The sequence below is a fragment of the Chlorocebus sabaeus genome, chromosome 11 (genome assembly GCF_047675955.1).
Source record: "Chlorocebus sabaeus isolate Y175 chromosome 11, mChlSab1.0.hap1, whole genome shotgun sequence".
NCBI classification, from domain to species: Eukaryota; Metazoa; Chordata; class Mammalia; order Primates; family Cercopithecidae; genus Chlorocebus; species Chlorocebus sabaeus.
The window spans coordinates 49,828,944-49,854,326 of NC_132914.1; the positions used below are offsets into that span (position 1 = coordinate 49,828,944).

Genomic DNA, 25,383 nt, shown 5'->3' on the forward strand with positions numbered 1-25,383 from the left:
CTAACTGTGAACTTCTTGCGGTGGAGGGGTAGACCCTTGTCTTGGAGGAGTCTCAGCACAAGGCTGGGCTTGGAGGAGGTCCTCAATCCTTATGCGTTGACTTGGGATTTGATTTGGCAGGATTGGGCCCATACCCATCAGAATACAGTCTGGGCTTTGTCAATTCCCAGTAGGGCAGAAGTGCTTAAGAAGAAAACCTGCCACCACTGGGAAATCCCTGGCATGTGTGCTGGCTAAAGCAGCCTGTGTGGTGCCTGGATATGTCAGGAGGCACTGGGAACATAGGACAACATTGGTGTAGTCTCAGGGCAGGACAGTGTATTAGTCAGCCTAGGGGCCTGGCTGTGCTTATAGTGTGTTCTTAAACACACTTAAACGCACTATAAAGAAATCCCTGGCTGAGCGTGGTGGCTCACGCCTGTAATCCCAGTACTTCAGGAGGCTGAGGCGGGCAGATCACTTGAGGTCAGGAGTTCGAGACCAGCCTGACCAACATGGTGAAACGCCATCTCTACTAAAAATACAAAAAATTAGCCGGACATGGTGGTGGGTGCCTGTAATCCCAGCTACTCGGGAGGCTGAGGCAGGAGAATTGCTTGAACCTGGGAGGCAGAGGTTGTAGTGAGCTGAGATCCGGTCACTGCACTCCAGCCTGGACGATAGAGCAAGATTCTGTCTCACACACACAGACACACACACACACACACAAAAAAAAAAAAAAAAAAAGAAAGAAAGAAAGAAAGAAAGAAAAATCCCTGAGACTCAGTAATTTATAAAGAAAAGACATTTATTTTGGCTCACAGTTCTGCAGGCTGTACTGGCATGGCACCAACATTTGCTCAGCTTCTGGTGAGGGCCTCAGGAAGCTTACAGTAAAGGCGGAAGGTGAAGGGGCAGCAGGCATATCACATGGCGAGAAAGAGGGGAGAGGTCTCAGACTCTTTTAAACAACCACATATACGTGAATTGAGTGAGAACTCACTCATCACCAAGCGGATGGTGCTGAGCCATTCATGAAGGATCCTCTCTCACGATCCAAGTACTTCCCACCAGGCCCCACTTCCAACACTGGGAATTACATTTCAACATGAGACTTGGAGGGGACGAGCATCCAAACCATACCAGACAGTGAGACAGGAGACCTGTGTGTGTCCAAGCTGCACTGGTCTGAAGATATAACTAGGTCCCTGGACTTTTTCTCCCTTACTTGGAGAATTCCTAATGTTCCATGGTCAGCCTGATTGACCAGTGGCTGACCGGTCCTGAGAGGGGAGATAAAAAATAGACATACAGCTTTCTCCATAGACAAATCTCAACACTTTATTCATCCTGTGGCAGCGAGAAGGGGACATGGCCCCAAGATAGCCAATCAGGTGAGGGGGCTGGAGCGTGTGCTATCTATCCAGATAGTACATACAGACTGATCATGCAGAAACAGGAAGGGAAGCAATAAGTTAAAAGCCACATAAGTTATGAAAAAATAATATATACTTTATATATCTTGTATCCCCACTGAGGATTTGCTCCCTTGGAAACCAACGAAGAGCCTGAGGAAAAGCACCAATCAGCACCCTCTTTTGGGACTTCGGGGATGAGAATATCTGAGTTCCCATGGCCGGAGAGTCAGTAACCCGCCAGTGCTCCCCACAGGCCTGGAGGGCCTTGAGGCCTGGGGGCCCAGACCTCTGGCCAGCATGTCCTGGAAAATGAGATGAACGAATCTAATGCAGTTTAGAAGAGGAGGTGAGGCGAGGGGCAGGGAGGGGAGATGAGAGAGAAGGAGGAAAGGAAGCTGTGCAGTGGGAGGCTGGTGCCACTGGGATGCCTCTGCAAGCCTCAGCATTGAGAGCCAAGAGGCGGAGACAGGAGTATGCCTGCCAGCACCCCCGTCTTCTGGTGGAATGTGGAATTTCCCTCTCTGGTAGAGCCCTTGTAAGGCTGTCATTCAGGCCCCACAGCTGGACCTCAAGGGCTTGGAAGCTCCCAGACTTGCCTGGACTGTGCCTTCTTGCTGGCCGGCCAGAGGCAGGGGGAATGGGCATGGAGGGAGGAGGGGGACAGGGTGAGAAGAAAGGAGGAGCTCTAACTCCATAGGTGTGGGGAGTTCCTGGGCTCCTCCATGAATGCCGAGGAGGGGAGGGCAAGGCTATTTGGCCCAATGGAGAGGAGAACAGAGGCCCTGAGAAGTGAGATTCCTGGGAAGTAGACCTGGGGCTTCATGGCAGGGGTGGGACCAGGGGTCTCCAGGGCTAGGTGCACCAAAACCAGGTGTTTAGGCTGGGAACAACCTGGGCTGGGGGCAGAGAGCTCAGATCCCAGGCTGGTAGGACGCCAGTATGGCAGGGAGGTGAAAGGAAGATCTAATGCTCCTGCCTAATCTCAAGCTGCCATCTGGCTTCCACTCCCAGGGAGCTGATTATGGCAAGAATAGCTTCCAGAGAAGGTGCTAGGAGCTGGTTGGGGGCAGCCTGTTCAGTTCTGACTGTGGCCTACTGGGAGGGACCCATAGGAGGAGGGAGGGGTGCAGGTGTTCGGGCTGATCTCTGGGGCCTAGGCTTAGGCCCCCAACACCCAGGGCCCCTCCTCCCTTCACTCCGTAATACTGTCGGGTCTCTGGGGAGCCCAAGGAGCATGGGAAAGCCAAGAGGGTCTTCAGCAGCCAGACTTCCCAGGAACTCCAGATACAGGACAGGGCCCACACCGTCCTCCTCGGCTCCCGCCTGTAGGTGGATGAGCCGGTCCCAGGCTCAGTTCCGAGGCAGAGGCAAGGCAAGGCTTGAGATAGGAGTCAAGGTCAAGGACTGGGCAAGAGTCAGAAGAGCCTTGGCAGAGCCCAATGCTGGAGGAGGGGCCTCAGAGGAACAAGGAGGTGGAGACAAAACTGACCCCTAATTCCAGCTCACCCATCAGGAAAACCTCTGGCCAGAAGGTTGGAAGGACGGGACTGTGAGATACTGATACGGAGCGGAGTGGCTCTGAGCAGCTGCTGATGCTCCTCTCCCACCCTGGCAGCCCACAAAACAGCAGTCAGTTTTGAACCCCCCCTCTCAGTTCAGTATCAGATTTTGCTTCTCCTCCCAACCTAGAGGCTCCAAGCTGCTCTCTTGAGTCTAGCTTAAGTCCTTTCTGCTGCAGTGGAGTGCCCTGGGGGTCCTGGGGTCCCGTCGCCTCACTCTGAGACCTCCGACTCCTGTGAGAAGTACTTCTCTGACATTTCGGTGATTTGGATCACGGGGCCTTTGCTGCCCTTCTTCTTTCGTGAGGGGGCCTTGGAGAGGCCTGACCTGGAGGCAGCTACAGGGAACATAAGGGGTAGGGGAGGGAAGGGGCTGGAGGTTTGGGAGCCACTTAAAATGATGCCTTTAGGATCATGATCCCCTACACCCTCACCCCCACCCCACCATGGGTTCTTAGGGCAAGAGGACTCACCGGTTTTGCACCTGGACTGCACAGCGCTGACCACAGTGGCTGAGGGCAAGTCCATCCTGGGGGTGAGGGGTGGGGGGTGGGAGAGGGATATGATGGGATGTGAAGGGAGCCTGTGGCTTAAACTGCCCTGGGGGCTGGCAAGTGGAGGGCAGTTCTTGGTGGTCTCTCCCAGCCCTGGGGTTGTTCTGTTGTGTGGCGCTGGCTAGCCAGCTTGTCCTCTGTGGACCTCTGGCCCCTCTCCATGGCATAAATGGCTAATAGCACTGAGCACTGAGTTTTGACAGGCATTTGCCTGCATAATCACATGAATCATCCCTGCCACAGGTGAACCATGTTTATGATCAGCCCACTTTCCAGATGGGAAAACAGGATGAAATGAACTGGGCCAAGGTCCCAGTTTGTAAGTGACTGAGCCAGGACTTAAACCCAGGCCTGCCAGGCTCACTGTATCATGTTGGAAAGGAGAAATGACTTTGTGTAGGCCTGGGCCTCCAGCCCTCCTTCCCCTCCAGCCCTTCCTCACCAGCCCTGGCTCTCACCGGCCCTCCTCGCCCTCCATCAGCTTCCTGTAGGTGGCGATCTCAATGTCCAGGGCCAGCTTGACATTCATCAGCTCCTGGTACTTGCGCAGCTGCCGCGCCATGTCCTGCTTGGCCTGCTGCAGGGCGGCCTCCAGCTGGGCCAGCTTGGTCTTGGCGTCCTGGAAGGCCAGCTCACCCTGCTCCTCAGCTGCCTTGATGTTCTCCTCCAGTTTCAGGCACTGCAGCCAGGAGGACAGAGGGAAAGGGCCTGTGAGCAGGGGAAGGAGGAGCAGGCCAGGGCCAGGAGTCATCTCTGTCCTTGGTGGGGTTGGGTGTGGGGAGGGAGGGCTGAGCAATGGCATTTCTGGGTGTGGTAACTGGTTGCTATGCAGCAAGAGGGAGTTCAGTTCAGCCCGAAGAGGCACCTTCCCAAGGCCACTAAAGGAGCCTGTCCTGGCTGTCCTTATGGGGCAGCACCTGCCCTGACGGTTTGTCCTGACTGGAAGCTGGGACTTAGGCCTCTACTCCCTCCTCTCTGTGTAGTTGTTGGGGGGCTCCCAGGAGGGAGGCAGTGGGCTCTGGGTGTGCGTGGTGCGGGGGCTTTCTAACGTTCCAGCAGCCTTGATCAGTTTATAGAGTATTTTTGTATGCGGAGCTCACACGATCCTCATAATTATTTTAGGAGGCTGTACTATTATCCCATTTGACAGATTAGGAAACTGAGGCACAGAGGCGCTAAGCGACTCACCCAGGGTCATTTAGCACATATGACTGTGTCTCCCTGCTCTCCTCCCCACCCCCAGGCACGTCCCCCAGATACTCACATGGCTCTTGACAGAGAGGATCTGGGACCGCAGCTTCTGGATGCGTACATTGAGGTCCGCGATCTCACTGCGGCTGCTCTGGAGGCTGCTCCCATACTCGGCCGAGCGGGCGACCTGCTCCTCCAGCTGGAGGTACGTGGAGGTCTCAGTGAGGGGCAGCTCAGTGCCATTCCCAGCACCTGTTACCCGCCTCTGCTTTTTCTTGCACCCCCCAGTCCCATCTCCAACTCTGCAGCCCACCACGCCATGCCAGGCTCCCTCTGCTTCCCCTACCACCTCACTTTCTAGGTGGCCTCCTCCTGGCTGCCCTAGCTGAGCCCCATGCCCACATCTGGCCTGGCATTGCTGATAACAGCACCACCTCGAACTCCTGGAGGGCACAGACCAGCTTCTGTGGTCTCCCCCCACCTGCCCGCCCCTGTGCTTCTCCATTCCTCTCTCATAGACTCTCAGGACAGAGAGCTGCAGGCAACCTCAGCCATCACCAGTCCAGCCCTTCCTGCCACCCGGAGAGCTGTCCAGGCTGCTTCTCCTGCCCTGCATGGTCAGCCCCACCTGGCTCCGAGAGTATGCCTCAGCCTCCTCCAGGCTGCGAGCCGCAACGGCGTCATACTGGGCCTTCACCTCCTCCACGATGCCGCTCAGGTCGATGTGGCAGCGGCTGTCCATGCCAACGGTCACCGACACATCCTTCACCTGTGCTGCCAGATCCTTCAGCTCCTGGCCGGGCACAGGTGTGGGGGCTCAGGGCTGGTGGGGAGGGCACAAGGACCCTCAGTCCCACACAGTCCCTTTGTCCCCGGGGTGAGCAGGGAGTGGAGCTGCTCCCTTCCTGTCCCTCTGGAGAGATGACGGAAGACCGAATGCCTCCCTGCTATGTCTCCCCAGCCAGGACTCTCAGAAGGCAGCTCACTGCCCACTGCTCACCCACCCTTGGTCCTCCTCTCTGGGTGGAGGGCAGGCTGGGACTGTAGGTTCTAAAAGCTACCCCGCAAGCTTCCCCACTGCTTGCCCTGCTGCCCTCCTCCAGGAGGGATAGCCTCCTCCTGGCTGATGGGAAAGCCCCGAGAAGTCAGGCTCTGGGGCTGTGAGTTGGGCCCCTCTGTTCACTGTTTCATTATTCCTGTGCTGTGGGGTGCAGCTCTGCCTCTCCCACTGGGTGAGGAGCTCCCTGTGAGCTTGGCAGAGCCGTGTTCATCTCTGAGTCCCTGTGTCTGGGAAAGGAGTGCCTCAGTTCATTTGGTAAATGTTGGGAGGGAAGCAAGTGAGTGACCAGGGTTGGGGAGGGGTGGAGGCTGACAAACCTGTACTCCCCTTTCCCGGCCCCACTGAAAGCCAACAGCCTGTGAGGGGCCTGGGCGCAGCCTCTGGTGCTGACTTCAGGGTCCCCCTGGAGACTCACCGCCCGCTCCCTCTCTAGCCAAGGGACATTGCCTGGATGACCACAATATTTTCACCATCTCCTCCCTATCCCTGGAGACTTCTGGAAATGGTAAAACCCACCATTCCCCGAGGACTTCCCTACAGGCTGGACTGTGTGCTGAGCGCTTTCCACACATCCTCACCAGGCTGGCACTGCTGCGGCCCCAGAGGAGGAAACTGAGGCACAAAGATGGTGTGGAGACAGCAGTGAGTGGCAGGATGGGCCCCAGAGCCCCTGCTGCTGTTGCTGCTGTGACACTCCTTTAGCGTGTGGAGACAAGGAGCTGACACCTTCTTCATTGTCCTTCTGGCCCCAGACCAGCTTTCTCTCCTGCCCACAGCCTTGCAGCTTTCTAGCCAGAATGCTCAGGGGTGTGTAGGGAGGCAGGTGGGACCAGGGAGCTCTAGAGGCTGCAAAGGGCCCTGGGTTGCTTACCCTGGAGATGCTGAAAAGGGTAGGGCCTCCCTGTGGGAAGGAGGAGCAAGGGGAGTCAACCGAGCATTGTGCCGAGTGAGCTGATGGCAGGGAGGGAGCCAGGTAGGAGGTGGGTGTTGGGCGCAGACACATCGTGCTCCTTCTGGCATTTACAGTCCACCCCGACCCCTATTTCAATCATCAAATTTCAGTCAGCATTCCCATTTTGCTGACCGCCTCATAATTTTTTAAACGTGTTTGTTTGAATCAAGATCCAGACAAGGCCTGTATACTGCAGTTGGTCCATATGTCTCTAGGTCTCTTGTAATCTCCATTTCTCTCTTTTTTGTTCTTTGCCATTGTTCTTATTGAACACACTGGCTGTCTGCCTTGCGGAGTCCCCACAGCTGGGTTTGATTGTTGTACCCTGTGCCAATGTTCAACGTGCTCTTCCAGCCCCAATATTTCCTGAAAACTGGCTGGTGCACCCGGATGCCTGCTGGGATCCAGGCTCAGCTTTTTAGCTCCTGACTGTGTTCTGATCCTGGTTCCTAACTCTGGGCTCCCTCCTGATCCTCTGTCCCTCTTTCTGCTCAGAGAGTTTGTGCTGAGGCCTTTGGTTTCTGTCTCAGGCAGAGGCTGGACTTCTGAACTGTAGACAACAGGGATGAGGGGCCAGCTAGGGCTGTGTGGGCAGCCGCAAAGGCCTGTCTGGGAACTGACTCTGCCCAACAGCACCTCGTGGTGACAAGGATGGTGTGGAAGTGGCAGGCATTCGGAAGCCCCTCTGGGGGACAGCCTATCTCTGCCCTGGAGTTGGCAGGACCCTGAGCTCAGTGGCCAGCTGCCCTTGCATGTCTCCTGCTGGGGGTTTTGGTTGATCTTCAAATGAAAATATAAATCTCTGGGAAAAGCAGGCTGATGGCCCAACCCGTGCCAGAGTAAGATCAATTGTTACCATAGCCCCACCTCTCCTGCCCCGGTCACTAGTGGACATTTCCCATGTGGCACCAGCACCCTGGCTGGGGCTTGGCTGGGGACAGTTTCAGAGTTGCAGCTTTGAGGCTGTTTTGGTTGACACATTGTGGGCATCAGTGGGGGTGGGGGGCCCCAGATAGAGCCCTCCAGTGTGCTTCTACACGAGGGCCTAACTTGGCATTCGTTATGGCCCCAGGAAAGGCCAGCGCACTGTGAGGACGCACTATAGTAGGACTTTCCAGTCAGGGTAAAAAGACTGGCCAGACATTTTCTGGAATGAGGCAGGCTAAGCAGGAGCTTGGTAAACAAAAGCAGGAAATGGAGCATTCAGAACATCCACAGACCTGTTCAGACACGCAGGCCCCTGCCGGGCTGCAGAGAGTATGACAATGCTGGCTGTGTGGTGTGGAGGTGCCCCATGGGATGGGCTCCCTGGAGAGCACGTGAGCCTCCAAATGGTTAAGAATTAAGCCGAAGTACAGTTTAGGGCTTCCCTTAGGAGGCTGCTGTGCATGTGAGCACCCTCACTGTGTTCCCCACGTCAGGGTAGATCGTGACTCTTACGGAGTAACAGTGTTGGAGAGTAAAATGTAGCGCTAATGGCTCTGGACACTGAATACCATCACTTCTTCTTCTTCTTTTTTTTTTTTTTTGAGACGGAGTTTCACTCTTGTTGCCCAGGCTGTAGTGCAATGGTGCAATCTTGGCTCACTGCAACCTCCGCCTCCTGGGTTAAAGCAATTCTCCTGCCTTAGCCTCCCAAGTAGCTGGGATTATAGGCATGCACCACCATGCCCAGCTAATTTTGTATTTTTAGTAGAGACGGGGTTTTACCATGTTGGTCAGGCTGGTCTTGAACTCCTGACCTCAGGTGATCCACCTGCCTCGGCCTCCCAAAGTGTTGGGATTACAGGCGTGAGCCACTGCGCCCGGCCAATCCCTTCTTATTAGTTGAGTAACCCTGGTCAAGCTTTTAAATGTGTCTAAGCCTTGGTTTTCTCATCTGTAAAATGGATCTAATTATAGAGCTGAAAACAGCTAATATTTACTGAATGCGTACCATGTGTCAGTTACTGTTCTAAGTATTTTAGGATACGTTAACAAAAAAAAATCCTCACAACAGCCCAGTGAGGTAGATGCTATTATTGTCCCCATTTTATAGATGGGGAAATTGAGGCATATAGAGATAAAATAGCCTGCTCCAGTTCCCACAGTTACTGAGCCAGGATTCAAATCCCAGCTGTTCAAAATCTGTGCTGTCTTAATTATTATCCCTACTTCATAGAGTCGTTGTGAGGGTTAACTGAGATTAAGACTGGAAAGTACTTAGCACAGTGTCTGGAATATATTAGGTGCTCACTAAATAGTAGTTAAGGATTCTCTATTATGGTAATTGGTAATAGTGATAAAGCTGGGACGAAGTGTCCAGAGGCAGAGCAGTCTAGTCTTGGGGCAGCCTCCATGCAGAAGTTTAGGCAGCACTGGCTTCTCTCTGCAGGGATGGGCCTCCCTCGAGGTGTGCCTGGCTGCAGGGGGTTGTCAGCAGATTCCACAGCTAATCTCCCTGGAGCCAGAGTGTAGGGGTGGGGTAGGTGGCATTCCAACTGGATGCAGCCAGGCCCAAACACACTTGGGAGCTGTACTGTGTCTCAGAAATTGCGGGGGACCCTTCCAGCCTGTGCCCCCGAGGAGAGAGGCAGAGGGTTTGCAGCAGATGCGGTCTGAGCAGATCATGGCCATGAGCCCCTGCTCAGTTGGCTGGGAAGGGCTTTTCAGAATGTATCCTGGCCGTGTGTGTGTGTGTGCACATGTATGTGCACACACACACACATGTGTTTTGGAGAGAGGAGAGGGCTGTTTTCTGGGACACAGGTGTGGGCCTATATTTCTGATCTGGTGTCTGCTCCAAAGCTGAAACTAGAATATCGGGGCCTCCTGGGCCACGCGTATTCTTCCACCTGAGGCAGACGTGGCTGGCACAGTCTTTGCTCAGAGCTGCTCTGTCCAATGAGGTAGATGTTGAAATAATTATATTTTGGATATATTGGGCTAAATGGAATATATTATTAAAATTATTTTTTCTGTTATTTTAAAATGTGGCAACTAGAAAACTTAAAATTACATATGCAGTTCACATTTCTATCAGACAACACTGAGTTAGACACCCTCTGGTGTGGGGAATATTTTTGGCAAAGAGTCAGCATTGCCCTCTTAGCCTGCAGCAGTGTATGGAGAGAAAGGCAAACCTCCAATTTCAATCCCATCTTTTTGCTCCCAAAAGTAATAATAACTGCTGTTGTGCCCTGGCCCCTACTGCCTTCACTGCAGGCCCTTCTCCATGGCAGGCTCAGGATAGCACAACCACACCTGAAACCCGCTGTGTGCCGCCCCGCCCCAGTGCCCACTGGAGGCTGCCTGTCACACTCAGAATGAGGTCCGAGTCGTGAGCCAAGCCTGTGAGGCGCTCTCTGACCCGAGGCTCCCACCCTGCCCTGTGCTCTGACCGGAGGCTTCTTTCTTTTCCTTTAATCGCCAGGCTCCCTCCTGCCTTAGGGGCTTTGCATAGCAATTCTGTGCCATCTCCAGTCTGCACCGGGCTGGATCTCTGCCACTCTTGGGGAGGGTACCGCCTCTGAGAGGCCCTGCCCATGGGCTCTGAGGCTCTCTACTCCCTCCAGCTCCAGTGCAGCACCCGGTTTCTTTGCATCCCAGAATCTGTCACCCTGCAAAGCCATCTTGTCCAGATATTTGCTGACTTGCTTATGACTTCTCTCAGCTAAGTCATGCCCTCCTTGAGAGAAGGGAGCTTGCCCAGGCTGTGGTATCAGTGCCTGGCACTTAGTAGGCATGCAATAAACATTTGTTAAATGAATGAGTGGGCTGAGTCCTCCTCACAGCCCTATGAGGCTGGTGCTGTTACTCTCTCCATGTTACGGATAAGGACACTAAGGTACAGAGAGGAGAAATGACTTGCCTAAAGTCACAGAAATAGTAAAAAAAAAAAAAGGCCAAGTTGGGATTGGGGCCCAAGGACTGCAAAATCCAAAGGGAACCCACAGGCCTGGCTACTGGGGCGGGGGCCAAGAAGTCTTGTGGGGTACAACTGGGCAATGCTCAGGAATATCACTGGTTATGCCCAGCCTTCTTCCAGTTATGTCTCTACAGCTGCAGGGCCTGCATCCTGGCTTACAGCTTGAGCTCTGAGCTTGCCGAGACATCAGTGAGCAGGTGGAGAAATGCTGGGCTCGGGTTTCAGAATCCGCACTCCACCTAGGCTCGGCAGAATCTGCACCCACCCATGGGCTCAGCCTCTCAGAGGCGGTACGAGTGGGTGGAGGCCCAAGGATGGCAGAGATCCAGTCCAGTGGAGATGCGAGATGGCCCTGCTGATGCCTGCCCGGTCTGCACAAGCCCACAGTGAGTCTGGGCAGAGGGGCCCCTAGCCCAGTTCCCACCCAGCTAGTGGGCATGGTGCCCTGGTCAGCCCCACAGCACGTGGCCTGGCTGTGGGGGGATTTGCTAGGGCCAGGAAGCTTTTCAGGGCTGTGGGGAGAGCAGACTGCCTGGGAGAGCTGCCTTCCTGCTGCTCCAAAGGGTTTGCTGTTCTCTCTGCTATGCTACATCTCGTGGCCACAAACAAGACTCAGTTCCATGGAGGCCCCAGCTGGAGGCTGGGACTGCTGGAAAGGAGTGTGGCTCATGACAGGGCCATGAGGCCCGGTCTTCCTTTCCACAGGATGCAGCCATGAAGCTGTGGTCAGCAGATCACAGGGCCATTTTAGCAGAATCTGTAAGTTGTGTTGGTGACTTTGATCTCAGCCTTGACCTTAGCTGCACTGCCATAGCTTGGCACCAGCAGTGTGCAGCACTTAGGTGGCCAAGCCCTGTTATCCCCAACAGTGGTGCTGCCTGCTCCTAGCTGAACTGAAGACCTCTGTGGAAGGAACTTTAGCCCAGGAGTGTCACCCCTGAACCTCCCCATCCCTGAAAGAAGCGGTGTGGAGAGGAGGACTCACATCCTGAAGGGTGCCTGGGAGTCAGCAGTTGGCATGGAGGAGCAGTGTCCCGAAGCCAGCGGCCGTGCCCATCTGATGGCTGTGCTGACACATACTACGCTGTTCTGGGCCCTTGTACACTAGGCCCCACTGAGGACTTAGGAAGCAAATGCAGATGTTTCCATTGTCTCCATTTACTAGGTCATTAGCCAAAAATGGGGAAGAGGGAAAGGCAGGCCTATCAGAACTAGCACTGTGAGTGCTGTGGTTTAGGCTGCAGGAATTAGAGAGAGAGATCAGTTCAATCAGAATGCTTGTTCCAGGCCCCTGGGTTCCATGCTCCTGAGGCCAGCCTCCTGACCCTTGTCTGAGGCACCTGGTCCCCCACATGCCCTCAGTACTCTAGCACACAAAGATGTAGTTCTTCCAGAAAGAGTGGCCTTTGGGGAACCGGCCCATGTTCCATGAGATGAATGGCCAGGGGCCATGCAGGGTTATTGACATAATCACAGGAAGGGGTTTAGGAAATTATTATGCTGGGGCTGGAAATTGTAAGTGACTGTTGGAGTCTCCATGCCCCACTGAATGGCTGTGCTTCCCCTGAGTCCTTTACCCATGGACCAGCCAGCTCTGGGCTTGGCGGGACACTGGCCCCATCTCACTCACCTGCTCATAGATGGTTTTCATCAGCTCCACGAAGCTCTGCAGGCTTTTTAACTTGGTTTCCAATTCAGTCCGACGAAGACACTCTGCATCCAGGTCCTGGGGTTGGGAGCAGTGGTGAGTGGTGGGAGAGGGAATGGAGGGTCCCCGGGCAGGAGTGGGTTGGGGAGACTGCCTCATGGGTGAGAGTGGGGGAGATTCCAGAGGAGATCTGGTTCAGAGCCTTGAAAAAGGAGCTGGATGGGGATGGGGGTATCTCCCTGTCTGTCTGTTGGTCCTGGGACTTAAGCCTCTGAGGGCTTTGATTGGGCATAGAGGAGAATAGGATATCTGGAGGGAAAGAAGGCCCAGGGCCCATGAGGAAGGAGCCCCTGGGCAGGCTGGGCAGGCTACCTTCTTCAGCTGGACAAAGGTGAACTCCATGTCTGTGCGCTTGGAGATCTCATCCTCATACCTGGGAGGGAGAGAGGTGTTGCTCAGCTGGGTGTGGTAGGGGCTTGGGCCTGGTGAACTCCCCTTGGTTGGGGCTCAGGGCCTCTGCTATCCCACTTGGGCTCTCTTTGCCAGTTAGAAAAAAGCAGCCCATCCTTCTCCCTCTTGCGTCTTCTATGACAAGTCCTCTCTCTCTCTCTCCCCCCAACCTCCTGGCATTGGTTTCCAGTTCCTCACTCACTCCTGATGACCCCGTCCTCTCCCAGCGGCTTCTGCCCTTTCCTGGCTCTGCTCCACACCCAACCCCCTCCAGGAGGCCTCCCTGATTGTGCAGCTCCTCACCCTGGCACTTTGTCCCCTCATCTTTACCTGACCTCCTTCCCTGACAATCTCAGGTTCAATCAAGTCCGCTGGGAGCATCCTGCTCACCCCTCACCTCTCCCACCTCCATGCCTTCCCTGCAGCCCCAGCCACCTCCCCTCTGCTTTGTGAGCCGGTAGGACACTAACCCATTGTGTTCCCTCCAAAGGGAGGATGGGAAGAGTGTGAACTTTGCTGTCAGCTGGACCCCCAGTGTGTTTTTGGGCAAGTTGCATCACCCCTCCTCCCTTGGCTTCCTGCCTCTAAGGGGTATGCGTGTGCCCACGTGTACAGGGGGCTGACAAAACCTACTCCTGACGCAGTGACAGCCAGCTACAGGCTATAGGCCATACTCAACAAAGCACAATAATGCTCTTCTCAGTTTGGACTTCTCCTTACTCACTCCCACCTTGTGTTTGGAACAAGAACATCACTGGATGGGGAGGACGGGACCCCCAGATCCCAGGCCCGACCCTCTTCCTCCAGTCAAGACATTTGTCTTAGTCCCCGGGGTGGGTGTCTGCTGGCTCCAGACTTCTTGCTGGCCCCAGTGGTCGTGGGGATTCAGCAGCTTCTGTTTTTTTCCCTCCTATTCGGGGAATGACTGAATCACAGGCAGCTCTAATTACAGCCGCCGGCCTACCTCAGGCCCTGGCCTCCCAGCCGGGCCACGTCACTCATCACCCATTGAGCTGGCTGTATCTGGCGCCCCACATGCCTTCTTTCCCACCAGCCCACCCGAGGAGCTGAGGGGTGTGGACCCAACGGCAGGACACATGGGTTTCTGGTCTCAGTGTGCCAGGGGCCCACACCCTCCCTGGCCACTGCCTTGGCTGCTAAGAGTCTGTTTGGGGCTCTGATGGTATAGGTCCTGGGGGTGGGGCAGAGGAGCACACCGGGGAGAATGTTTTGCTGTCTAGGCATTCCCAGAGAGAACTAAATGGGACTTGAGTGGGGAATGACACGTGCTGAGTGCTTCACCTGCACTCTCTCCTGTGGCCCTCAAAGCACCCAGTTAGGGAAGTCCCATTAGTCTCATTTTACAGATGAGGAAATGGAGGCTCAAGAGAGGGCTGGGGGCTGCTGGAGTGTGCTGATGAAGCAAGGGGACTAGAGCCAGGCTACTTGGGCTGAAATCCTGGCTTCCTTGCTAACCAGCTGTGTCCTGGGGTGCGTTCCTGTGTGCCTCAGCCATGATCACGTGATGCTGTGACAATTAAGTGGGGCAATTCACAGAGTGCTTGCAGCGGGGGCAGCACCTGCTGGGGCTCAGCCCCTCTGCTTCGGCCTCGGGAAGCCTCGCGGCAGAGCACAGGTGGTTGTCTGCCACTCACCCTGCCTGGGGGAACATAAGCAGGGTGAGCTGAGGGAGACAAGTGGCCTGGCAGCTGCCCTGGGAAACCTCCCCTGACAGAGAAGGACACCAGGAGTAAGGGGACTGGAGGGGCTAGGCCAGGTCTGCCTTGACCCTGGACCTCTAGGTGTGCTTTGTGGGTGGGGTGGGAGCAAGCCCTGAGCCCCAGGGGAGAGGACAGTGGGGAACATTGGGCTGAGGCTGGACGATGGGTTCCAGTCTGGAGCCAGTCCCCTTAAGGCCAACACTGTTTCATCTCCAGGCTTTGTGCCAATTAGAAAAAAACCCCCTTCCTCATGGGCTGTTTGACCTTGTACCAGCCTGCATGGTCTGATGCTTGGCTGGATTTCAACCCCTATCCATCGCCTGAATCATGTACTCTTGTGCAGCGCACAGTTTGCACAGCTGTATGTGGCATCTCTGAGTCACTTGCTGTGTGGCCTTGGGCAAGTTGCTTCCCCTTGCTGGGCCTCTGCTTTGTCCTTAGGAAACAGGAGGGGTAGACTGCTGATCCTTGGAGTTTCTGCTATTTCAAAGCCTTCGGAAGTCTCCATCCCCATAGAGGCTTTAGGTCCGCTATTCCACTCCCAATCCTCTGCCAGTCTGTCAGCCACCAATTCCCAAACCCGTTCTCAGGCCTTTTTTAGCTTGTCACACCTGCACCGCTCCCCCTCCCCCCAACTTGTTTATTTCTGGGAGTGAGGCTGATCTCATCGGCTCCGTAGAGACAGGGCACAGCCCTTCCCTACTGGGGCTTGGCCTGGCATCTCCGGGCTCCTGGGGGCCCTAGGCTCTGCACAGCCAGGTTTAGCTCCCCTGGCTCTGGCCTGAAGACCGAGAAGCCCTCCAGCTAGGCTGTTTGCCCAGTCTCTCCTTCCCAACTCGGGTGGGTTCGCTACCCAGAGAGAGGAAGAGAGGCTCAGCCTAAGCAGTACAGTCAGGTAGCAGGCGGATAGAAATCAGGCGGCAGGCCAAATGAGGGGGCTGAGCCAGATTAAAACAACAGGTAGTGTGTGTATAGGACTTCCAGTTACAAAGTGCTTCCATGGACGTGATCTGGCGGAGCTCGTGGGAGCAGCCTTACCCAGTGGCTGGCTGGGGTTAGGGATCGGACTTAGCATGCAAGGCTGTGTAACTGAGGACAAGCCCTGCCCTCTCTGGGTCTGTTTCCTTCCCTGTAAAAGGAGGATCCAGGACTTCCTCTAGCTCTGGCATTCTCTGATCCTTTGAGGGCCGAAGATCTACTAGGGATCAGGGAAGTGGGTCACAGATTCTAGTGAACTGCCCTGACTGCCCGGTCATGGCCAGGTGCTGGGAAGCTGGGCCTCTTGGGGCGGGTGGTCAGCTGCCCTGTGTGTTTCCCTAGACCTGGGAGGGCAGGGCTGGGGAGAGGCGTTGGGTAAACTCAGCCTCTGGAGTCCAGATAGCTCAGGTCTCTAGACTCCCGGACAGGACAGGTGCTCTCCACCCTCCAGCCTGCCTGGTCAGCTGCTCTGGAGGTTGCAGGTCTCACCTCAGATTGGCAGGGTTTGGGGCTGGGCGGCAGCACTACAGGAGGGGAGGCCAGGGTTTCAGCCTGCCCTGTCCTCGCCTCACCCTGGCTGGAGGTCTCCTTGCAAGTAGACCAGACCCAGGAGGTGGGCGCAGGGGCACAGCCGCTCTCCTCTGCCTCAGGCTCCTTGTTGCTGAAGCCCTGCCCACTACCTGACCAGAGAGGGTCACCTCTCTTCTAAGCAGCCCAAGTGACCAGCCTTCCCCTTTAGACTGGCCCATTCAGTTCAGCAAACCTGTGTCAAAGACCTGCTGTGTGCTGAGAACGTCAGTGTTCTAAGGATAGAAAAGCTGCCATTTATAACTGCCAGTCACCGTGCCACACTCTCAACTTCCTCCTTAGGTTAGATACCTACCTTAGGTTGGCATCGACCATAATCATTCCTGCTTCACACAGGAAGAAACTGAGGTTCAGATATTAAGCCACTTACTGGAGGTCACAAAGCTAGTGACGGGGGAGGGTGAAGATTAAACCTCATCCTGGTCTAATGCCCAAGCGGGGGCCCATAAATGCTCGAATATACTGCCTAGCAGCTGTCTGTCTGTCTGTCTGTCTGCCCCACTCAGTTGTAAAGGCACCTTGCATACTGTTTTCCTTATCTGTCTGATTCCAAGTCTACCTTGATGTCCGGCATGCATTGCTTCTCTATTCAAATAAAACCCACTCTTTCCATGCCCTGCCTGCTTCCCCGTGGCTTTCCTCTCCTTTCCAACCCAATCCAGATCAAAATCTAAAGCCACATCTAAAGCAGAAACCCATCTGTTCTAGTTAGTGACGTAATTTCCCATTGCCAGAGCAATGTGTGGGCAAGAGCAAGTGTGTCCACAGGTGCAAGGGGGCGGCTGCTCGAGGCAGGGGTGTGGGTTATGATGATGCCCAAGGGCCAGCAGGCGCAGGGGTTCGCTGGGAGCCAGCACAAGATTCACTTTGTTGTAAGGGTCGCTATTAGGGACGGGGCGGCTGTAGGTTCACAGCCATATCTTCAGTATTTAGAATACTGCCTGGCGCATACCAGTCCCTCAATAAACGTCTCAGGTAAAGAAATGTTCCAGAACATCTTCCCTCTTTCTCTGGCTTAAGTGCCTCCTGTCTTAGGACAGCTTGTTCCCAGCCCTCAGGCCTTGCTCATGGCTCCCATGGGGCTCTGTGTACCTGATTCGAAACTCCTCGACCTTCTCCAGCACCTGCAGCAGGTTGGCCTCCAGCTGCCCCCGCTCCTGGCTCACTTTGCGCAGCTCCTCCTGCAGCCGGCCTTGGTATTCCTCATAGAGATGCCCGAGGTCGAAGATGGCTGAGTCCTGGCCCTGCAGGAAGCTCCAGCGTGTCTCCAGCAGCTGGTTGCGCTGTTCCAGGGCTTGCACCTGGGAGAGCAGGAGGGCGGTGAATGGGTCAGGTGTGGACCAGTCAGGGGCTGAGGCCCCGGGCTGACCAGCAAGAGCCCGCGGGGGACTCCCTGGGAAGTGGCAGCTCATCTGTGCACACCACCCAGGGCCCTCACTCAGCAGAATGCACCTCCAATGACTGATTGTTAAAACTGAAGATGGTAAGATAAGGACAGGATCAGAGCAAGGTGGAGCCAATTAGCAAAGGTTTCCAGGCGAGGGCAGGGCAGGGCTGGCAGAGGAAGGGGGGATGAGGGTGTGAGAGTGCCAAGCATGCGACAGGCTCTCCGTGCCTGCCTGGGACTGGGGCGGGGGGATCCCAGGGAACATGGGGTGTCAGAGGCCCATCTGCCCCCTTCCCGCCACGACAAGCGTGGTCTCATCTTGTCTTGGAAACTCAGTAGGGTAGGGCCTGGTTAGTACTGTGGTTAAGCGCGCATCCTCTCAACGACGCAGCCTCTCTGAACCTCAGTTTCCCCAGCTAGAAGTTAGGAGTGATAACACCTGCCTGAGCGGTCCTCTCCTTCCCTCCACCCTGTCCAGCCCAGCTCAGCCTGGGGCTCTCCCTGCCTCCTCCCCACCCGCCTGTCTTCTCTACTCTCCTTCCCATCACCAGGCCTCTGCTCTTCCCATTTGTTCTTCCAGCTCCCTCCTGCAGGAAGTCCTCTGGGACTTATGTTGAAAGACTCCCCTCTTCCCTCCAGCACCGAGGCCCTCAGTTTAGCTGCTCCTCCTTTGTCCTGACCCACCACTCTCGCCATGAGACTGCGGGGACACCTGGGGATGTGCTTTGGGATGGGACCAACAGCGAGTGCTCGTGTGGCCCCTGCTGTGTGCCAGGCCTTGCTCTACACGCTTGACCCATGAAATCCTGCAGCACCCCCATGGGTGGGTACTATTATAAGCTGCATTTTACAGATGAAGAAACCAGAGGGGATGGAACTCGCCCAAGGTCACAAAATTAGCAAGTGGCAGAGACAGGCCTGGAATCCAGGCACTTTGGGTTTAGAACCTTTTAACCACTGTGACACATGCCTCTTGTACGTTGCTGGAGTCACTGTGGGCCCTGGGATCCCGGCTGCCCTTTGTGGGCTGGCTTCTGCCTCCAGTTAAGGACAGTTTTGCCTCGCGGTGAAACCCTGGAAGGGCTCTGAGCCCTGCTGCGCCTCTCAAACTCTGCCTCCCATATGCCTCTTGCTGGCAGGGTACTGCGCGGTCCTCCCTTCCTTCAACCCAGTCCAGCCCAGCTCAGCCTGGGGCTCCCCCTGCCTCCCTCCTCCCCACCCTTGCCTGTCCTCTCTACTCTCCTTCCCATCACCAGGCCGTCCCCTCCTCCCCATTTGTTCTTCCAGCTCCCTCCTGCAGGAAGCCCTCCATGACTCATATCTTGAAAGGCCCCCAGTTTACCTGTTTCCCATTTGTCCTGACCCACCACTTTCCCCATCACACTGGGAGCCATCTGCTCCCCCTTGGGGCCTCTACTCCCTTGGTGCCAGGGATAGGCCATGAGGGTAGGCCATGAGGTTGGAGGGCTGGCTGGGGCCTGGCTCCCGTCAGTGTGGGTTGTTTGTCATGAGGATGTTGTGATAACCAGCCCAGTGATGCTCCCTATGGTCACAGGTGAGTAGCTGGGCCTTCTCCTGCCACTGGCGGTGCTGCTGGCCCAGGCTCCCAGAATCGTAGCCTGAAAAAGCTGCCAGGAGCCTTTTGGATCAGCTGGGCTGGGTCCTTCATTTACAGAGGAGGCAATGGAGGCCAGGGGTGTCAAGTGACTTCTCCAGGGTCTCAAAGCAACTTGGTGGTCCAGCTTCCCAGACAGCCCCATCTGACAGCCACTGCCTACTCTGCACCTTCGTGGGCTCCCGAAGGGTCAGGTGGGGCCAGCCCCTCTCTCTCTGCTCTGCTTCTTCAGGGTGTCCTTGTTTTCCCCGAAGTGCTCTGACGATCCTTCGACATTCACAGCAGACAATGCCAGCGGGAATACTGGATGATGGCGTTTGACGCTGTTTGTGGGCTGCCATTCCCCTGCGTATCTGTACTGGTAGATTCTACTTGAAGCCAACCTTAATCCTGCTCTCTGCTGTACTCACAGCCAAACAGGTTCAGTAGGGATGGAGGTCAAGAGGGTTTCTGCCCTGCCTTGTGTGTGTGAGAGGGAGTGTTGGGGGGGCAGGTATCTGTTCACCCCACCTTGCCTCCGTTTTGACAAGCAGGAGCTCCATGTTTACACTGAGGGTGGAGTGAGAGGAGAGATGTGAGGCTCCTTCCTCCACCCGTGAGCAGCAAATAAATCTTCACACCAGGAAGTTCTTCCTACTGTCTAACCTCAATTCCCTATGCTTCAGCACTAGCTCGCTGGAACATGGTGTGTGTTTGGCCAGCCAGTCCAGCTAGAAGGCATTTGTGTCTCAGGGGATTAGGGACAGCCCCCTGTTTTCTGCTGCCCTTGGGGGAGTCTCTGGTTGTCTCTGTGGGTGGGGATGGAAACTCATCCCCCACCTGGGACCTTCCTTGTAGAAAGGCTCCTCCCTCTCGGAACAAAGACCTAGGGAGGGCTGATAATCCTGGCGCCCTGAGAGGTGCCAGGTTAATTGCTCCAACCCAGGAAGACTGTCGAGTCTTCACCTCTGATTCCTCCTCTCTGCTCTGCCTGGCCCGCTGCCCTTAGATCATACCGTAGCAGCTGTAGCAGGGACCTCTCCATTTTACAGATGAAGAAACTGAAGCCCAGTTGAAAAGTAGGCCAGGTTGGGGCTGAGGTTAGGGGAGAGACATGTTTTGTAGGGGAAACCGAGCAGTCTAACCTGGAGCTCCTGGAGGGAGACAGGCTGGACATCTTAGAGGCTGCAGGTCCCCAGCTTATAGGGCAGGGCCTCTGGGCCACACAGGTAGTGTTCCTCAGCGGGGGCCGTTGAATCCCCGGCCTTCAGCAGACATTGGCTTTGGCCAGGGAGCCTCACAGCCTCATCAGGAGTGGCTGGTTTGTGCTTTTCTGCATACAGGCAGGGGGATGGCTGACTTCAGTTCTTCCAGAGGTCACACAGGCCTCAGTGAAGACATTGTCTCCATCCCTCTGTCTCCAGGCATTTTACCACTGCTCTTGGGTTCCCGCTCTACAGCCTCCCCAGGAGGACCTCAGGCAGTCCTGCCTCTTGCCTCCTTCTCCATCTCCTCTGTTGTCCATGTGTGCGTGAAGGCAAGAAGCCTAGCCAGCAGCCTCTGCTGGAGGTCGGCTTTGCTCCCTCCCTGCCTCCCCTGGCCTCTTCTGCTGCTGCTGCTTCTCCTCATCCCCCTTCATCTCATGACTGTGACCTTACCAGTCATTCCACTGGGATGAGCTCAGGGCCACTGGCAGAGCAGAGCAGAGCAGAGCAGAGGAATCTGAGGCACAGAGAGGGTAAATAACTTGCCCAGGAAATCGCAGCCAGCAAGTTGAAGAAACCACACTGCTCCAGGGCCTCTGCCACCTCCTGAAAGTCTCTGCTCCTCCTCATTGCTCCCTGGTTCCTCTCAGTTCCTCAGAGGGCCCCCACCCCTCTCCTCTCTTTGCCCAGAGCCCCTGCCCACTCATCATGGCATCTCACCCCAGTCCTTCCTCTAAGTCCATACATTGCTCAACAGCCCTGCGTTGTACCCCCTGCCCACTGAGTCCCTTCACTCCTCTATCCCGCAGGGGGCCTCTCCCCACCTCCTCTCCATGCTCCTGCCTGGAAGGGGCTAACTGGGTTCTAGCTGCTCCCTGGGCGAGGCCCATTCATTTGATTTTTTATTTAACAGTTATAATGCACTTAACATGTACCAGGTATGTTCTAACTGCTTTTCAAAAATTCTCCCTTTTGATTCTGATGAGCCCATTAACCTAATGTGTGCTGAGGCACAGAGAGATTAAATCATCTGCCTGAAATAACACAACTGGTCAGTGGTGGACCGGGATTTAAACCCCTCAATGCTGCTCCAGATTTCACATCTTAACCGCTGCCTGCTTCCATCTGGGCCCTCACAGCCTCCACAAGGAGGCAAGGAGGGTGGGGCTAATAGATCTTCTTCATAGAGTTGAAGGGTCAGCTGGGACCCCTTGGGGCAGAGCTCCTGCAACCAGGGCCCCCACAGGGTCGGTACCCACAGCTCCCTGTGTCCCACCCTGAAGGGCACCCCGTCTCAAGGTCAAGGCTAAGGGTTGGGAGGCTCCAATTCTGCTAAAGAACTTCAAGGGCATTGCCCTGGTCTCTAGGCACAGGACCCCAACCCCAAGGGCCTCCTCCCTGGGCTTACATCCCCCCATCCCCATGGCAGTGGCACAGGGTGATATCAGTGCTGGTGTTTGAGGGAGAAAAATCACCCATCTGAGCCAAATTACATAGCTCAGTGAAGCATTCCTTCTAAAGGATTAAACTGGGTTTGGTGAGGAGGTGGCTCTGTAGGGACCTGCCTCCCCAGGGCAGCTGGGCTGCTCTTAGAGGGAGAACCAACCCAGCAATGCAGGGCTCTGTGCAGCTAGGGCTGGGGGAAGGGATGTTCTGCCTCAGTGGACAGTGGTCCTTCCCCTCTGGGTACCCAGGGGTACCCCAGGTGTGGATGATGAAACTCTGGTCTAGGCACATGAATGGAAGAGGGAAAGAAAAGATTCCCACCACAGAGACCACTGACTTCGTGTCTCAACAGACCTGAGTTCAAATCCAGACTACCATTTGTTGGTTGTGTGACCTTGGGCAAGGCACTTAGCCTTGCTGGTCCTCAGTTTCCTCATCTGCACGGTTGGAAAAATAACAACCACTGCAGGGTAGCCGTGTGGCTTGAATGTCATTGCATTTGCAAAGTTCCTCCAGAGGGCGAGGCACAAGTAGATGCTCAGTGCATGTTACTTTCTTCCCTCTGCCCCTCTCTGTGAGCTCCCACTTCATGGGAGAGACCAGCAACGTGCAGAGGAACACAGAATCAGAGGCCAAGAGCAGACAAGGATGGAGCCAGGGGCTGAAGGCTGGACCTCTGGTTTACTGGGAGGGTCAGAAATGTACAGTTTTCCTTATCTGTGAAATGGACATAAAATTGTCTTCTCCCATAAGGTTGTTGAGAGAAATACAGATAAATGTGAAAAGCATCAGCACAGTGCCTGGCACATAGTAAGCAATTAACTGATAGCAGCTGGTACTGTCATGATTATTCTTGAGGGTGCAGGAGGGTGCAGAGTCAGGAGGAGTTTCTTGGAGAAGATGAGTAAAGAACAGATTTGGGAAGTGGATAGGACTTCCTTGGGAGCTCCCTTGCCCTGGGAGCAGAGATGGACACGAGTACCCCAGACCTGTTGCAGGCCATGGACAGTGGAGTCTGGGAAAGGTGGTTGTGATGCTGAGGCCACACTCCTGCAGTCAGGCGGGGTGCAGGGTGCAGGAAGGCCCAGCTGGCTACCCTGTTCTGACTTGAGGCATTGTCCCCTGCATTCCTATCTCCTGACACCCGAGCTGCACCCTCACTTGCGGCAGTCTGGGCAGCAGCCCCACACGCCCCGTCCATCCTGCTGGCTTTTCTGACTGGGGCAGCTGAGAGAGATGCTGCGGGACCAGAGGCTTGAGGGATAAACAGGAGCGTGGAGCCTGGGAGGCCATCTCCCCTGTCCACCTGCCTCAGAGTAGGACCGCAGAGCACGTCTCCATCAGCCATTCCTGCAAGAGGGCACCCCTGGCCACACTAGGTGGTCCTTCCCAGTCCCTGTCTGGGTGGTGGGTGACCCCAGGTCATGCAGCATATTATCAAGACATCCCTCAAAGGCCATCCTGGGGTCCCTTTCTCCCCACATGCCAGGATGGATCAGGGACTTCCCTCCCCCAGCCTCTGCTCAGAGCTAGGCTGCCGGGTTAGCAGTGCCATCTCCCCATTGGCTGGGTGCAGGGGTGGGGCGCAGTGATCGATGCTCAGGGAAACACAGAGCTTGGCTACCTGCCCGGGCCTGGCAGCCCTTCATATTTGGGACCCCCCAACTTGTGCTCACCTTGCCAATCAGGGAGGCAAATTTATCATTGAGGGCCTTCATCTCCTCCTTCTCCTGGTTCTTCAGCTGCTGAACAGCGGGGTCCAACTTGAGGTCCAGGGGCACCAGCAGGCTGGGGTTCACAGTCACCTTGGAGATGGTGCCAGCCGACAAGCAGCCTGTGAGGCTGCGGGAGCTGAAGCCCAGCCCGGGGTCCCCGCAGGTGTCCCATCCGGAGGTTCCAGGCCGGGGGCTGCCCACCGGGGTCACCTCACAGCTGCTAAGGCTGCTGAAGCCAACCACGCAGGAGCGGCAGGCCATGGCGCCCCCGGCCGGAAGCAGGAGGGCCCGGGGGCTGAGTGAGTGAGTCTGGGAGTGCAGCGGGTGGCGGGCTCTGGTTGCTCTGGTCACAGCTGGGGCAGGCTGGGGACTGAGGAGCAGACACCTGTCGCACAGTGCTCATTAGCTGCAGGAGGGCGGGACGCCTCCCAGCCTGACCAACCTGTTGGATGATCAGGTGCTCCCGCCCCTCCCCCAGCAGCATGTAGGTCTCCCTCCCCACAGCGATCTGCACTGCTTAGGGGGCTGGTCCATAGCCCCCTGCCCCCAAGAAAGCAGGCCTAGCTCTGGGGAGGGGGCCAAAGCTAGGCTGGCCGGGTGGGTTGAGGGTGGGGAGTTGGCAAAAGGAAGGCCATTCAAGGAGGAAAGAGAGAAGAGAGATCGCCTCACCGCAGACCTCACTGCATACCTGAAGGCTGACGTATCTGGGCTCACATACTTCTGGAAAAGATGAGGCAAGCATAGGCCTTGAGCTCCTGAGTGTAGGGCAGCTATCCTGGGCACGGTGCCAGCCTGGCACTGGCAAACAGCACTTATGATTTATTTTCTAGCTGCCAAAGAGTCTCCCTGGCTTATCTTCCCCCTTCCTTCTACCCCCTCTCCCTTCCTGCCTTCCTTCACGTTAACTGGCATTGACTAAGGACCTACTATGTACACCCCACTGTCTCAGAGGCTGGGAGGACATAGATGGTCAAGGCCAAGGAGCTCTCAGCATTGGAAACGTGAGACCTGGTTCAAGACTCAGCTGGGCTGCTTACCACTCATGTGATCTCAGGCACGTTACTTGACTTTTGTCTTCGTTTGTAAAGTGGGGATGAAAACACCCACCTCATGGGAGATAGCATGTACAAAGCACATGGTAGAGGACAGGGGACAAAGTTGGCCTCAATCAATCGTGCTACCTTCCAGGCGCTGAGTCTAGCAGGGCGATGGGTATGGCCGAATGCAGCTCTGCTCTGGGGCAATGAGAATCCCTGCCTTCCTCACACTCTTTCCTCCCTATTCTTCTTTTTCTTCTCTGCCTCCTTTGACCTCTTTTACACCATCTGTGAAGTAGAAACAGAAAAGATGCCATTTTGCCCCCACAGAGCCTCTGACAGGGCAGCAGAGGCCCACACAGACCAAGGCAACCCCTACCTTCCCACAGTTCCTGAGACCCCACTCTTCCACCCCAGGGGTTTACCAGCTCTCCCAGTCCCGCGTCTTCTTTCCTGGCCTGGTGGTCCTGATGTTCTGGCCCTGGTGGCTGGCTCTGCATGTCTTTCCTGGACCTGGCTCACCCCTGCTCTCGGTGGCAGGGGCCAGAGCAGAGAGAGGAGTGTGTCTGGGAAAGTTGCAGATGGTCAGAGATAGAAGGGGTAGCAGCCCCCTCTGGGCCCAGAGGAAGACAGCCCCTGAGAGGGACAACCATTTGCCAGTCACATCACCACCCTGGGCCTCCGCCTTCCAGGGCAGACATCTTTCTCACACACTGGGCACTTCTGGCTCACAAGGGCACAGGACCCTGTCCAGAGGCCATGGGTCCATCCTGAGCCTGATCCCAGGATCCGGTGCTGGGTAGGGTAGCGAGGCACTGGTAGGTGACTGATGTGTGCGGCCCTCCCCACTCAACACCCACGTGTGGGGCCACCTTGGCCTCCCACCATCCTCACTCTGGTCTGGTATCTGAATGGCATGTGGTTGAGCACAGCACCTTGCCCCCCACCCTGTCACCCCTGTGTGCTCTGTGGGGAAGGGAGCGGGCAGCAGTGG

At 55.8% G+C, this 25,383-nt stretch overlaps 1 protein-coding gene and 2 long non-coding RNA genes across 4 annotated transcripts in view; 2 read left to right on the plus strand and 1 right to left on the minus strand.

Moving 5' to 3' along the window:
* Positions 1-13,807, plus strand: part of LOC119623895 (uncharacterized) — a 34,315-nt gene extending 20,508 nt beyond the window's left edge. The window contains exons 4-5 of the long non-coding RNA XR_005239986.2: positions 4,754-4,906; positions 5,220-13,807. This is a non-coding gene — a long non-coding RNA (uncharacterized lncRNA). The remainder of the gene's footprint in view (positions 1-4,753; positions 4,907-5,219) is intronic.
* KRT80 (keratin 80) lies at positions 767-24,132 on the minus strand. Of its 2 annotated transcripts, none has more exons than XM_008003324.3 (9): positions 23,314-24,132; positions 17,098-17,306; positions 12,641-12,701; positions 12,251-12,346; positions 5,330-5,494; positions 4,775-4,900; positions 3,969-4,189; positions 3,430-3,485; positions 767-3,329 (listed from the first exon to the last, which is right to left on the minus strand). In XM_008003324.3, the coding sequence occupies exons 1-9, from the start codon at positions 23,611-23,613 to the stop codon at positions 3,295-3,297; spliced, it is 1,269 nt and encodes a 422-aa protein (XP_008001515.2). In that variant the 5' UTR covers positions 23,614-24,132; the 3' UTR covers positions 767-3,294. The 2 variants fall into 2 exon arrangements, with proteins under 2 accessions (XP_008001515.2, XP_008001514.2); XM_008003323.3 differs by having other exon boundaries at positions 767-3,294; positions 23,314-24,086.
* Positions 18,106-19,633, plus strand: LOC140712766 (uncharacterized). Its single transcript, XR_012094500.1, has 2 exons — positions 18,106-18,215; positions 19,240-19,633. It is a non-coding gene; the product is annotated as an uncharacterized lncRNA (long non-coding RNA).
* Positions 24,133-25,383: the final 1,251 nt, after the last annotated feature.